General features: G+C 43.4%; 1 protein-coding gene and 1 long non-coding RNA gene across 20 annotated transcripts in view; one reads left to right on the forward strand and one right to left on the reverse strand.

Annotated features, from left to right (window-relative positions):
- The window catches only part of Mgat5 (alpha-1,6-mannosylglycoprotein 6-beta-N-acetylglucosaminyltransferase), a 337,418-nt gene that overhangs the window by 78,548 nt on the left and 244,288 nt on the right, over positions 1-14,582 (reverse strand). For all 19 annotated transcript variants that reach the window (XM_087195795.1, XM_021236883.2, XM_087195773.1 and 16 more), the window contains one exon: positions 12,774-12,907. In XM_087195795.1, coding sequence (XP_087051921.1) covers positions 12,774-12,907 — 134 coding nt within the window. The remainder of the gene's footprint in view (positions 1-12,773; positions 12,908-14,582) is intronic.
- On the forward strand, positions 191-12,778 carry LOC147829859 (uncharacterized). Its single transcript, XR_015445329.1, has 3 exons — positions 191-2,153; positions 9,676-9,982; positions 12,450-12,778. It is a non-coding gene; the product is annotated as an uncharacterized LOC147829859 (long non-coding RNA).

Here is a 14,582-nt window from a genome sequence, read left to right on the forward strand (position 1 = left end):
AGTTCCCTCACTCTTTGGCACCCACAGTGTACAAAGATAGTCTATGGCTGTCAGAGGCCTTACAATCCAGACAGCTCCATGTCCCCTGGCATGTGATACTTCTCAGAACCCTGCCAATGCCCCTTCAGCCAACAGCAGCGGAGGCTTAATGGCTTCCCACATGTTTCACCTAATTTTTGGATGGCAGCGATAGTTGTTTTGCCTCTTTGGACATTACTGGAAAGCTGGACAAGTTCATGTGCAGCCTATTTTCTGTCCCTTTTCAGGTCATGCAGAGTTCAGATCTCTGCTTAGCCTCTGCAATCCTAAGCCTTTTCCCCTTTGGCCAAACATACCAGTTTTTTCTATCTGTCTTCATACCCAGTAGAGCTTTGAGCCTCCCCACATTTTACTCCACCCAATCCAAAGGAGTCTAGTTTGCCTAGATAATCTTAATTACTAGCAGGAAAAACATAAATGAATACATCGTATTGTTCAAATAGCTTTATGTGATCATGAAGTACATAACCACCAAATAAATTGATGGTGATCCCATGATTATATAACCTAGCACCACTGTGGCCATCCTGGTTAAGTACACTATGGTGTTTGCACAATGATGATGTTGCCTAGTGATGCATTTCTCAGAATGTGTTTCCACAGTAAGTGAAGTGTGGTCTATGTATTCACTCATGTCATCTTAAGAAACCTAACATTGGTGCTATTACTACTCCTTTTGCAGATGAGGGAACAGAGGCATGAGAGGGCTAAAGGACCCACCCAGCCAGCATAGCAGCACTCCCAAGTTGTAGGTGAGCTCACCAGTGCAGAGACAGAGGGATGGACACCTGGAATGTTAGTATGGACCAGCACAATGTTTGGTCCTTTCCAATGGGCAGGAAATAGCCCCTTTGTTCAATATGTTATCCCTCAACTGAAAGTCCATGATCAATTCTTGGCAGGGCCCACACTACTGACCCACATAAGCATACTGTCATTTAAGCCCTTAAATCTCTTTTACACTTGTGAACACTAAGCCACAGCAAGCCCATCCTCTCCACAGACAGTTGGTTTTGTGAACTCTGGGTCAGGCCTGGCCCAATTATCGTTCCCCTTCCCCTCCCCTCAGCTCCCTGTCTGACTCTGCCCTACTTCTGGTGGCCCATAAAGTTGTCTTGTAGGCTATCTCCTCCTTGCCCTTGCTCTTGAAAGAATTAAAGAAAGCCAAGAAGGAGTTTAGATTATAGAATCGTGGAACTCTGGGGATCTAAACAAAAGAACATCTAGTCCTCTGCTTCATTTTACAGATGAGGAAAGTGAGGCAAGGGACTGCTTAGGACAAGCATCCAGCAAGCTATGCAGCTGAAATTAGAATCGGGATGTCTGCTTTCTGATCCTGGATGCCTCCCACTACTCCATCTCCAGGCTTAGACAGGGGCACTACATGGTTCACTCAGTCAGCGAATGGGGAAACTGGGGAGAGCTTAAGATGATAGCAGAAAGCTTGTGACAACACAGGGAACAGACCACTAGGAATATGAGGCAGGAAACGCTACCTATTCCTTTGAGTAGGCTCATCAAACACACATGTGCTTAGTATAGGCATCACACAGGGTTAGGTTACCGTCGGCAGGCAGGCAGGCAGTGGTATTTCTGAAAAATCTGTAAGTATCCTGTATGGTAGCTTTGGAATCTTAAAAGCCAATGATTCGTTTCTGATGTTTCTCTTTGCATTTCATCTCTCCTGTTCCTCCCCCAGGCTGCTACTTGAATTTGGGGAAAAGGCTCTACAGTGTCACTGCACTTCATCTTGTGCCAGGTACAAACGGCACAATTGACTGTGGCTTGGTGAGTGGCTGTTCTTGATGGCAGAATCTGTACAAATATAGGCCCATTCCTTTCCCATCAAACCCCATCTCCTGCTTTCCTTTGGGCCACAAGAGAACACACGGAAAGACCCTTGAACTTCTTTCTACCTCTGGTGAGTGCAGTTTCCAAGAAACCATGACCAGGTCTTTTTCTCTGACTTGTCAAGGGAAACAAGATGGTGGAGACACTTCACATGCTCCTCTGGAGGGAACTACAACCAAGAGCTGTGATAACATCAGACACTTTGCAAATCCAACAAAACTAATTTCTATTTCAAAATATATTCTATGCCAAAGTAACATGAGGTAGGTTTAAATTCCTCTGGTTTATCTCTATATTATCGGGCATGAAAAAAGTGTGGCTAAGGAGATTAAAGGGCAAACAGGATGACAAAGTTTACCCTACTTACAAAAAAGTGTTCTTTTCAAGGATTTCAGTATATCTGTTAATTACAAAGGTCTTCAGTGGTTCATTAAAACAATGCACTAAGAGCAGTTAATTCCAACTATGAAATCAAATGGCATTCTCCACATGACTCCAATTTACAATTGTGCATGAATTTAAACTAAGTCCAAGTCAACCAAATTAGTAAGCTGGATAATTACATAGTTTCTGGAATGGGACTGTATCTCAGACTTAGAGGTTATCTAGTTTAGAGGCTTTCAAGATTTATTTTTGGTTGTTTAAAGCAATACAATCCTTCTTCCCATGGAAATCTTAATGGAAATCCAAATCTGCGCCACAGATCATCAGAGCTTCTTTGGTGGGATGGGGCCCATGCTGTGCAGCTGCCCCCCAGCCTCCCCCATAGCTGCAGCCCAGGGCTCAAGAGAACAAAGCTGGTAAATAGTTAATGATCCCATGCTAGGATGGGCGAATGCTTTCTGTAAAGGACCAGGTGGTTAATATTTTAAACTTAAAAAAAAACATAAGATCTCTGTCACATATTCTTTTTTTTTTGGTACTGGAGATCGAACTTGGGACCCTGTGCTTGTGAGGTGGTTGAACCACTGAGGTAAATCCCTGGCCCTGTCACATTTACATTTTGTTTTACAACTTTCAAAATTAAAAATCATTCTTAGCTTGCAGACTGTACAAAATAAGCTGCAAGAAGGATTTGTCCCATAGGCTGTTGTGTGCTTTCACTTCTAAAAAGTTTTAAAATATATTTTTAAGTTTTGTTTGTGTCTCGTAGTGGGGATAGAACCCAGGTCCTTCACACTGTACTACATCCCCACATCTTTTTGTTTTTTGAGATAGGGTCTTGTTCAGTCACAAAGCTGCCCGGGCTGGGCTTGAGTTTGTAATCCTGCTTCAGCCTCCCAGAGTGTTGAGATTACATACAGGCATGTGCTACCATGCCCAGTTTTGTCTCTTTTTTAGTAGCTTCATTGAGGTACTGGTATAATATACCACACATTTTTAAAGTGTACAGTTTTGTAAGAGTTCACTTATGTATATACCATGAAAGTATCACCACACAGAAGACAATGAAAATATCCATTTTCCCTTCTTGCTCTGTCTCTTGCAACCAATGGTTCGGCTTCTGTCACTATGGAATAGTTGACATTTGTCTAGAGTTTTATATGAATAGTCAAAACGCATGAGTGGATGCTCTTAATTATTTTGAGGTCAACCACACTGTCACATGTATCAATAATTCACCCCCTTTTAAAAATAAAACCAATACTTTCATTTCTTTTGTTTTTGGTGCCAGGGATCAAACTCAGGACCTTGTGCTTGCGAGGCAGACAGCAGAACCACTGAGCTAAAACCCCGGCCCCCAATACTTTCATTTATACAAGGGAGGAAACTGAGGCCGGAGTTGCCTCCCCCAAGTCACACACGGTAGGAGAGCTAGCCCAGAGCCAAGATCTGGGACCTCCCTGTGCAGTATCCTCTTTCCATGTTGTCTCATTGCTAATCTCTCTTTCAGATTCTTAAGGCCCAAGAAACTTCTATGGGTCTGTAGACTCTGTACAAATACAGTCCCACTCATTTTCCATCAAATTCCATCTCGTGCTCTCCATTGGTCCACAGAGAATACAGGGAAAGGCCCAAAGCAAAAGGCATTCTACGTTTTATCCCTGTTTCCCCAGATAAATCAGTATTTAAAATAAATCAAAAGGAGATTCAGTCAGTTATCAAGTACTGAATGCCTACCAAATGCCAGGCAGTGCTGGGCAGCAAAACTGACAGGATTCCTGTCCTCATCTAACTTACCCATTGAGTGGGAGCAGAATGACAACCTAAGACAAATGTCTACAGTGGTCTTAACGGAAGGAACAGGGTGCTGTGATGCGGGAGGGGTGACACCTGCCTGACAGGACTTGTGGGGCAGGGAGGTCCCAGGAGTAAAAGTTGGGATGAGCCAGGGCAGGTGCAGCCATTAAAGGGTTGGCAAATAAAGGAGGATAAACTCGAGCCATTTTTAGGTAAATGGATGCACAGTGAGATCTTAATTTTAAGTGAAATAAATTAGACACACAAGTTTAAACATCAAATTATTTCTCTTGTGTGAGATACCCAGAGGGTAAATAAGGAGGACAATGGAGAACAGATATTGGGAAGTAGAAAGAACATGTTCAAATGGCATGAGGAACAAAGGAGGGGGGAAAGGAAAGGGAAGGAAAGAAAAGGGAATTTAAAAAAAGATAATAGGAGGAAAAAATGGAAACAAAACTTTTATAAATGAGAGGGAGAAGGGTCAAAGGGAAGGAAGAGAAATGGGGAAAAAAGAATTAAGATATATTTTGTACAAGTACAAATTCCCTACAATGAATGCGATCATTATGTATGGCAAATATGTACTTCTACTAATAATAAAAAAAGTTGGCAAGCTGGGTGTGGTGACGCACGCCCATAATCCCAGCTACTTAGGAGGCTGAGGTGGGAGGACACAAGTGCATGGCCAGCCTGCGAAATCTTGTCCCAAAATCAAGAGGGCTGCAGGGTATAGTGCAAGAGGTGTGCATGCTAGTGCAAGGGTCTGGGTTTCATCCACATTACGTTAAAAAAGGGGGTCCTCATGCACGTCCTGGTAGAGAGGTCTGTGGGGGTGCACATGGCCGCAGCCAGATTGCTAGGGAGAGCAGAGTGTGTGGGGCGGGTGTGGCTGGCTTGCTGCAGGGAGCCTCACTAAACCTGCTACCAAGTGTGGATTTCATCATAAATGCAATGTGCTCTAAGTCTGAAGTAAAATCACTGGAGAGTTTGGGCAAAAAAGTAACATCCAATTCACATTTTTAAAAAAAGATCACTTTGGCTAATGTGTAAGGAGAATGGATTAGAAAAGAGCACAGGGGGCAACCCGGGTCACATTTCCAAAAGTTCTGCCTCATTTCTTTGGCCTGCAGGGAAGGGGGGTGCCCACTGTAGGACCCTTTATAATCATGCAGCCTCTGAGGGCTATGTGAAAAGGAACTCACCAAATTCAGGTGAGTCTGGTTCATTTTGGTTGTTGGTAAGCAGCCCAAAGCTGGGGCAAATCAGGCCCAGGGATCGGGACCCAGAAAAGATTTGAATTGCTCAAATGGAGGTGTGTTTATTCTGTAGAACTGTCTGCAAGATTACTGCTGAGTCGGCCATCCGTGTGGGGAGCACAGAGCAGCAGTTTACCTGGAAAGCCAATATTTTCCAGGGCTCTTGCTGTATGCTCAGGTCACTCACGGAGTCCTTTCTTCTGGGTTTGAGAATCCTGCTGTAAATATAGAACCACACTCCAGGGAAGGGCAGGGGAGCAGTTCCATCAAGAAGATGGCAGCAAGGAGTCAAGGCTCTAAGGGGGGAGAGCAGACCCTGGCACTGGCCCTGGGTTTGCCACTGCTTGTGTGGCAGGTCCTTGGCCATGTCATTCCATCTCTGAGCCAGCACCCTCATCCATAAACTAGGACGGTTAAAGATGCTAACAGCTGGGCCCACCTTAAATGCCGATGAGGAAGAACTCCAAGAATTGGAAAAACTCCCACAAATGTAAGGCTTCTTTAAATTTTTTGAAGTGCTGGGGATCAAATCCAGGGCCTCACACATGTTAAGCACATGCTCAGACACTGAGGTACAGCCCCAGCCCAAGGCCCTTTTATAATCATTTACTTACAAGGCACTAGCTTTTTGCTTAGGAAAAGGTGTTAGGCTCCATGTGTGAGCCTTTGTCTTTCCTGTGACCCTTCGAATTTCTTATCTACCAACATAATCAAGAACCTTGCAACAAAAAGATCTCTACTGAGATTCATGCCAGGGACTTCCAGCCAAATGTGTCCTCTGAGAGAGCCTTGGTTTACTTGGGACACAACATAACTCAGAGGTTAGCAAACTGCTCTGGAAAGAGCCAGACAGTAAATATTGTCAGCTCTGGAGGTCATACAGCCTTTGTCTCAGTTACGCAACTCTACAATTTTAGTGCAAAAGCAGCCATAGACAATGGATGGCCATGGCTGTGTGCCAATAAAATGTTATTTATAAAAACAGATAATGGGCTATATTTGCCCCAGGGGCTAGAGCACTGATGCGAACCTTTTAGAGACCGAGTGCCAACCTGCAAACCACTTATTTATCACAATGTGCCAACACTGCAATTAAACCTGGATACTGAGGCTTTGTTTAGAAAAAACTCTACATCTTTTGTCTTAAAAGAAAAACACAATAACGTGCGTGCCATAGGTTTGCCACCACTGGGCTACAGCTTTTATACTAACAGAGTTTAAAAATGAATTTGAATACTTTTGGACAGGGTTCTACTTGCTAATTTCCTGTAGGCTCAGCTCATATCATCCCTCCACCAATTCCCACTGTGGTGTTTCGTGTCTGGCTCATGTAATGATAACAATAGTGCCAAATGCCTATTTAGACTTACTGTGTGCCAGGACCTGTTTGAAGCAGTATATGTGTGTGTGTGTTCATTTAATCATTACTGAAACTCTATGACAAGCCTCATGAAAAATGAGACCAAGAGAAGTACGGTAACTTGCCCAAGATCAGGCAGCTAAAAAGCCCAGCTCTTTGGCTTCAAAGTCTATGCTTTTGATCACTGTGCCACACTGCCCAGCAAGCACCTGTATGAACGAACCTGAAGAACAGGTCACAAGGGAGCCAGCGTGCCTTTCTTACCTCCTGTGAGAGTCCACTGCCTACCGCAGGCTTGCTCTTTTCCTGGGGCCAGGTAATAGGAATGAGAAGTAGCAAGGTTTGTAAATGTGCTCCTGCCCAGTCAGGTTAGGGTGACTGCAATCGGGCACTAACAGCAGCAAAAGGTGACAGGAGAGCTGGCAGTCTGACATGAACAGCAGGACAGCAAGGGAAAGGAGAAAAGGAGACTTCTTTATTCACTGACTGGTCAGCTACTTGTGGGCAAACTCCCCAGCGCGGGTTGCTCAAAGTGTGGTTGCTAACACCACATCTCCATCGCCTGTGTACCTGTGAGAGCAGCAGAGTCTCAGTGTCACCGAGCAGGTCTCAACCAGAACCTGCATGTTAGGAAGATTCCAGGTGATCCACATGTACTATGAAGGCAGAGAAGCCCCAGTTTACAGGTCAGGCACTTCAGGGAGTTAGCACCTCAGGGAAAAAAATGGGAGAGGAATGAACCTGAACTAAAGTTAAGGACTTTAGGGAGCTTTTGATTCAGGGCCCATCTTTGTTCTCCTGATGTGGTCAAAGCAAGGGCTCTAGCACATTTGCTTCAGCAGTGATTATGTGTTAATAAGTATTAAGAACACTGTGGCATTATGAATATGTAAAATGCTGACCCTGCACCCTTGGCTAAACATTCATTTGTGCTCAGGATATTTTTTTTTAAAAGAAACATGGAAATTAAAGTAATATAGTTAACCAAGATGACTTCATTTTCTGTATTGGGGATTGAATCCAGAGGCACTTTTCCACTGAGCTAGATCCTCAACCCTTTTTTTTTTTTTTTTGAGACGGGGTCTATGTTGTCCAGGTTGGCCTTGAACTTGTGATCCTTCTGGTTCAGGATCCAGAGTAGCTGACATTATAGGCATGCACCACTGCACATGGCTAAGACTTCAATTAACTTAATTTCTCTATTTTAAAAGTCACTTATCTTTTAAAAAGTCATTAATTTTCCACTTTCCGACAACTTTGGGTAACAGGATGTTGAAGACAGATATTTTTTTCTAGGTACATCTCTGGTGTAGCCAGACCAATGCTCTGCTTGTCCCAGAGATAGAGGCCAAGAGCCCAGAGCTGTGGGCCCTTGGGATAAGAACACAGTCTTGTACCTGGAAAAAGGCTGTAAGCAATTTCATCTGATGCTGAAGGTCTCAGGGAGAGATGCTTCCTACCTTGGTGCCTTCTGGATTCTGCAGCATGACAGCAAGGTCCCTTTCTCTCTCATCCATCTCTCCATCACACATTATAACATCAGGACAAGACCCGTGGGCACTGTGGTCATGACAGAGGCAGGAGATGGAAAGGGAAACACTCCTTCCTAAGCCTTTGTATTTATCAGACTTACGTTTCTTGACAGGTATTTGGAACATAGGACGACCTATCCAATTTAGCAGGTATCCGTGATGGGAATATAAGGACCAGAATGCACTCAGTTGCTATAAAGGAACAAAATGTTAGAAAAGGATACACAATATGGAAAAAGAAACAGCTACTTTCTGTCGCATCTGTGTGTCTTCCTTCTTATCCAGCACTTCTCATGACAGTGTTCCTCCTCCCTATGGGGGTGCTTCTCACCTTCTCAACAGGGTTCTGTCTCTTCCAACATCAGTCCTGCTTTCTTCGTCATCATCTGGACTCCTGCCAGGTTTCTGCCTTGGCCTCAATATGACTCCAACACATCCTTATTTCTGTCCCTATGGTTATTCTTAGTGTCCCTTTGTTTCCAGCACCAAGGGAAGAATCTCACTGACGCAGCTCAGCTTTCCGAGTCAGGTTCCTGGTTCCAACGTCAGTGAGCTGGACTGCTTCAAGTGAGAGAACAATTTCCCAGTCCAATCAGCCTGGGCTGGATGGAGTCACACGGTGGCACATCTCACTCAGGGGCCTGGATAGGGGAGAAGAGGTCCTCAAGAGGGAGAGTGGTGGTGAGGATGAAGCAAGTCCCTTCAGAATTCAGTGAGCTCTAGAATCCGAGGGTGAAGCAGGACCTTATGCAATGATCCGGTCCGAACTCTGGCCCCATCTAATATCCTAAATCTCCCAGAGCTAACAGATGTCATTTCCTTCCTGAAGATCTCTGAGACAAATTGGGACTGGATGTGGGGAATGAATGGATGGGAAAAGTCATTTATAAAACTTCCCACTAACTGGGTTTTAAATGAAGCTTTGGAACTGGGGTTGGAATGACATCTCACTTATAAGGCACATCTGTTTTCTGAGTATATTCACTACATGCTATGCAACGGAGATATTTTGGGGGAAAAACCCCTAGAGTCTCAAATATTGATCTATGTTCAAAAGTTGGAGATGATGTTCTAAATGTATGTGAAAACTTTCCAGTATTTTTCTTCTTTTGAGGGCTATTTCCAACATGGAGTACTGGAATGATGTAATAAAATAATACCTTTGAAACAATACCCTTGATTTTTGGTATTCAGAAAAGGATGAATATAGACACAATGACACAAGCCTTTTGCAATCTCTGAGTGGCAATGGTATAATGAATGCTAGTTACCTGCAGAGTTTTACAAAATACAGAGGAATTTCCAAATCACACCTCTAATCACTTAAAGAACATGGTTAACACTTTTGGGAATCTGACAGGCATCAAAGAATTCATTTTAGTGGCAGTATTAATTTATCCAAAACAGGTAACCAAAAAGCATTCAGGACTAACGTATCATTTTGTTTTTCTAGAAAAACAAACAATAAAAACAACAATAAAGTTGCAAAAACACTCAGAAGAGGGCTGCACTTGGTTCCAAAACAGAAGTGATATAATTGCAAGACATGCTCAGACATGCAAGCTATTTGCTCCAAACAGCTGCACAGAGGAGAAGCCAGTCGCACCCTTTATGGACCCAAGTATTCCTAAATCCAGCGCCATGATTCGTCACATCACAACCAAGCTGAGAATGCGAACCCCCAACATGCCCTTCTTAGCCCAAGCTCAGCTGAAACTCAGCTGAAAAATGTGCCATCAACATGGGGAACATTTTGACAGGTGGGAAACAAAACAACTTATATATCCATCAACAGACGAACAGATACAGAAAATGTGGTCTTTATACACAATGGAGTAGTACTGTGCCATAAAGCAGGATAAACTTGAGGCATCTGAAGTTGATAACCCTCAAGACCATAATGTTATGTGAAATAAATCAGACACACGAGTTTAGATATCGCACAGTTTCTCTTATATGAGAAATCCAAAATATAAATCAAGAGCAAAATAAAGGATACATAATAGCTAAATGGAGAGATCTTTTTCAAATGGGAAGGGGAACAAGTGGAGAGGGGGAAGGAAGAAAGGGAAAAAGGACTTAAAAAAAGAGTCAGAAGGGCTGGGGATTTAGCTGAATGGTTCCACCGCCTGCCTCTTAAGTGAAAGGTTCTGAGTTTGATCCCCAGTACCAAAAACAAAAGAAAGAAAGAAAAAATGGAAGCAGCTTTTTCAAGTCTGAAGGGGATCAAGAGCTGGAGAGAGCAGAGAGGGGCGGGAGGGAGGGGGTAAAAGGAATTCAACTGTGTTATGTACAAACTCTCCATAATAAACGCACTGCAAACATATACTAATAAAAATACATAATAAAAAATTTAAAAATTTTTTTAATGGGAACATCGCAAATAGCTAATTATAACCTACATCGATTTTACTGTACTTGAAGAGAGAGTAGAACACAGGTTGAGTGTCCATTATCTGAAATGCTTGGCACCAAAAGTGTTTTGGATTTCAGACTTTGGGATGCTTGCATAAACATAAGCTATTTTGAGGATGGGATCCAAGTATAAACCCAAACTTCATATTTGTTTCATATATACCTTATATGTGTTGCCTGAAGGGAGTTTCATACAAATATTTTTAGTGTACCTGACTTTTGACAGTAACCCATCATATGAGGTCAGGGGTGAAATTTTTCACCCTGTGGTCTCAAGTCAGTGCGTTTTTTGGGCAAGGGATATTCAACTTATAATATACGTAGGAAATAATTCTCATTTTCCAGGGCAGAGCTTCTCAACCTTTGTGCTACCAATATTTTATGCTAGATAATTCTTTGTACCACATAGCAGTGCTGGGGTCCTGTGCTTTATAAGGTGTTTATGATATCTTTGGCCTCCATCCACACAATCCCAGCAGCACCACTATCCAGATATAACCACCAAAACTATCTCTAGACATTGCCAAATGTCCCTCCAGAGAAGGAGGAATAAAACTGTCACCAGTTGAGAATTACTGTGTGAAACAAAGACAGAATCTAGCTGTTCATAACAAAGGCCATTATTTGGAATTAAATCAGCATCCCTAGAAACAGGCCAACTTCACTGACTTCATTGTCTTTCTGCTACAGTTAGCTTTGTAGAGCTGAAGGTTGGGGCACTATCCTTCTTTTCTGAAAAGGAAGTCAGAAAGGCGATTACAAGAACTCTTTACCCTGTACAACACTGTGTTGCTCGGTAAGGGAGACAGGATGACCACAGTTTATGATCATTCTGGAAAGGATTTAATTCTACTGTTTAGGATGAGGCATGTTTTTAGGTTCTGGAGACATCTGTTTGTTTGAGACAGGGTCTCATTATATAGTTCAGGCTGGCTATAAACTTAGTATGTAGCTCACGCTGGTCTTGAACTCTTGGTGATCCTCCTCCTGCCTCAGCTTCCTGAGTGCTGGGATTACAGGCATGCACCACCATGCCTGATAGGTCCTCCCAAAGGCTTCTGTCTTATAAAACATTCCTCAAAATGATCCCATCTCCTACTGAGGTCTACTTGCCATGTAAAAATATTTATGTTGCCTGTCAACAGGTCACACCAGACCCCATTCTTTTACTGCTGTATCTTCCCAGGTGCATTCTGGAATCATCCCAGGAGGGCAGAAGGGGCCCTCCAGGGCCCAACAGCCAAGTGCTTTGGAAAAACCCAATTTAGTTTATAGTCAAGAGCTCTTTCACCCGAGACCTCCCTGAGCAATTCTGCCCACAGTCAGCCCTGGTAGGCATTCCTTTCCTGACTATGGAGCAAACACTGCAAAAACACTGCCTTCCTCGAGAAGGGAAGTGTTCACTTTCACAGCCTGCTGCCCAGAGGGCAGGAGTAAAGAATCACCACAGTCTCTCTGTGCAGTGCCCAGGTCTAGAGAGCTACCCAGACCTGTGGAGCCATGGTTTTCAAAAGCAAGTACCAGTGCCCCTCAGTATTTGCAGGGATTTGTTCCAAGACCTCCCAAAATATCAAAACCGGAGGATGCTCAAAACCCCTTTTATAAAATAGTATGGCATGTGCATAGAACCCATGCACATCCTCCTGTACACTAAAGTCTCAGTGTACCAAAGTACAATAACATCACTTTACATTATTTACAATGTATAACACTATGCAGACACTATGTAAATAGTTTTTGTACTGTATTGTTATAGGAATGACAAGAAAAGAAAATGTACACATTCAGTAAAGATACATTTTTTTCTTTCAGATTTTTAATCCACAACTGGTTGAATCTGTGGATGTGGAAACCCTGGCTGGGGGGCCAGCTGTACAAGACATGAAAGAAGCTGTGATGTGCAACCAGCAAGGAGTGAAAGGGCTTGCTGTACCACTGTGTAATGGCAGACAGGAAACCAAGCTTCAGTTAGATGCCCAAGTGCTGGAGCAACCAAACCCCTCAACATTCTTGTTTACGTCTGAATACATCCCATTAAGCCCTGGGCACTTGGTTTGATTACTCCTTGCATCAAAGTTAAATTAAATTAGCCAACCATTTTCTTTTCAGGGAGCAACATGCACACAGCTGACTCACCTTCCAGAAGCTATCCACTTTGCCATACACAAGGGACTGGTTCTGCCTTTTGATTTCGTTAATGTGATGGATGTCGCTGGAGTTCAGGTGCTGCTCGACCACAAAGCCCAGAAAGCTGTTGTCTGGGGTGTGAGCTGATGTAGGAAGCAAAAGACAGGACCGTTAGAATTTGATCAGCAAGTAGCAGCAGCGACAGTTACAGATTTAATACAAGACTCCTTACTCTCACTCACTTTACCTTCCTCCTCACCGGGGAGGGCTGAGGGACTGTTCTCTGCCACGCCGGCAATAGATTCACATGAGAATTTCAGGATCCATGTTTAAGATAGATTAACCTAAACAAAGTCCTGCTATTTTTAAGGGAAAATTTATCTGTCTAAAAATCATTGAGCACTGCCTTCTCTTTCCTGTTCCCTCAGCAAAAGGCTAGGCTCTGGGGAAACACTCCTTCATTCACCTTTCAACTCTTAAAAGAGCCAGAAACCTGCAGCGGTCAGGGTTTGATCAGTGCTTCTGAACAGGAAGGGTCCATGCACAATCCGATCTGACTCTGGCTGTGTTTACTTTCCACTGGGTAAAAGGGGGTTGGGGGCAAAAATTGAATAGCACCTGCCCAAAGTTTCATCTCCTCTAAGAATTATTAATAAAAGATGTACAGTCGTGTGCTGCATAGCATTTCAGTCAGTGATGGCCTGAGTATATAATGGTGGTCCCAGAAGATTATCTGGCCAAGTGACATCACAGCGCTCTTTGCTTGTGTCCATATGTCCTATAGTACTGGCATAATGATGCAATAACATAACAACGCACTTCTCAGAACATGCCCCGTTAAATGACATGGGACTATAATTTAAGGGGCTATACTGAACAGGGCATGGAATGACGGCAGAATAAAGGTAAAGCTCACTAGTGCAAAAGCTACTCCAAACAAACAACCACTGCAAAAGAACAGTGCCTTCAGGGTAGACTAATTTGAAATAGAAAAAGGAGATGTCTATTAACATTTTACCAAAGGGGAAACGATTCTACTGCATCCTGAAACATTTGTATCTCTTGCCTATAATTTAAAAAGAATTACCACCACAAGTCAATTATCAAAAAACAATTCTCTCTTGATTAAACAGAGACCACCCTCTTTTCCATCTTTATTCTCTTCAGAGAAATTTCAGATTTTCAGGAGATGGCCCAGCAGAAGCCACACGTAGCCAGTGTGAAGGAACTGCTGTTTGGTCTGACCTGAATAGAATAGCTATAAATAATGAGAAACCAAATTCTTCTTGGTAGTTGAGATATACTCAGGATTCAGTAAAATCCATACACTGCAGTCCCAACTATACCACGCACAGGAAGGAGGGTGGTTCACAAGCAGGGAGGTGTGCCCCTTTGTCTTGTTCTGGTTTTCTCAGGACAAAAGAGGCCTGGCCCAGGCTTGAAGATGGCACCAGAGCCCTGGAAGTCCTGCTGAGGTGTCCTGAGGCATAGGCCTGGAAGTCAGATACCCAACCTCTCGCACAATAGTCCTGTGTGGGGAATAATAGAGGGTCTGTGGCAGGAAGCCTGAAGCTATGGAGATTCAGGAGCAGCATAAATACTGGGCTGTCACCATCCTGTCTCCCAGGCCTGCGCCTAATGGGGGTGACAGAACAAGGAGATAATAGGGTTGTGACTGGGGAGTTGTGTGCGGTCTGGCCAGTTTGTTATTTCATTTCTGTATTTTTGAACAAGTGCCCAGAGGCAAAGGCAAGGGCAAGGGCTGCAGTTGGCTGAAAAGTAAATTATTGAATAAATTCTCCCGCCAACAAAAGGCAA

The sequence above is a fragment of the Heterocephalus glaber genome, unplaced genomic scaffold, assembly GCF_053883595.1.
Source record: "Heterocephalus glaber isolate CG9 unplaced genomic scaffold, H.glaber_assembly_v1.0 deba00000347, whole genome shotgun sequence".
Classification (NCBI taxonomy): domain Eukaryota; kingdom Metazoa; phylum Chordata; class Mammalia; order Rodentia; family Bathyergidae; genus Heterocephalus; species Heterocephalus glaber.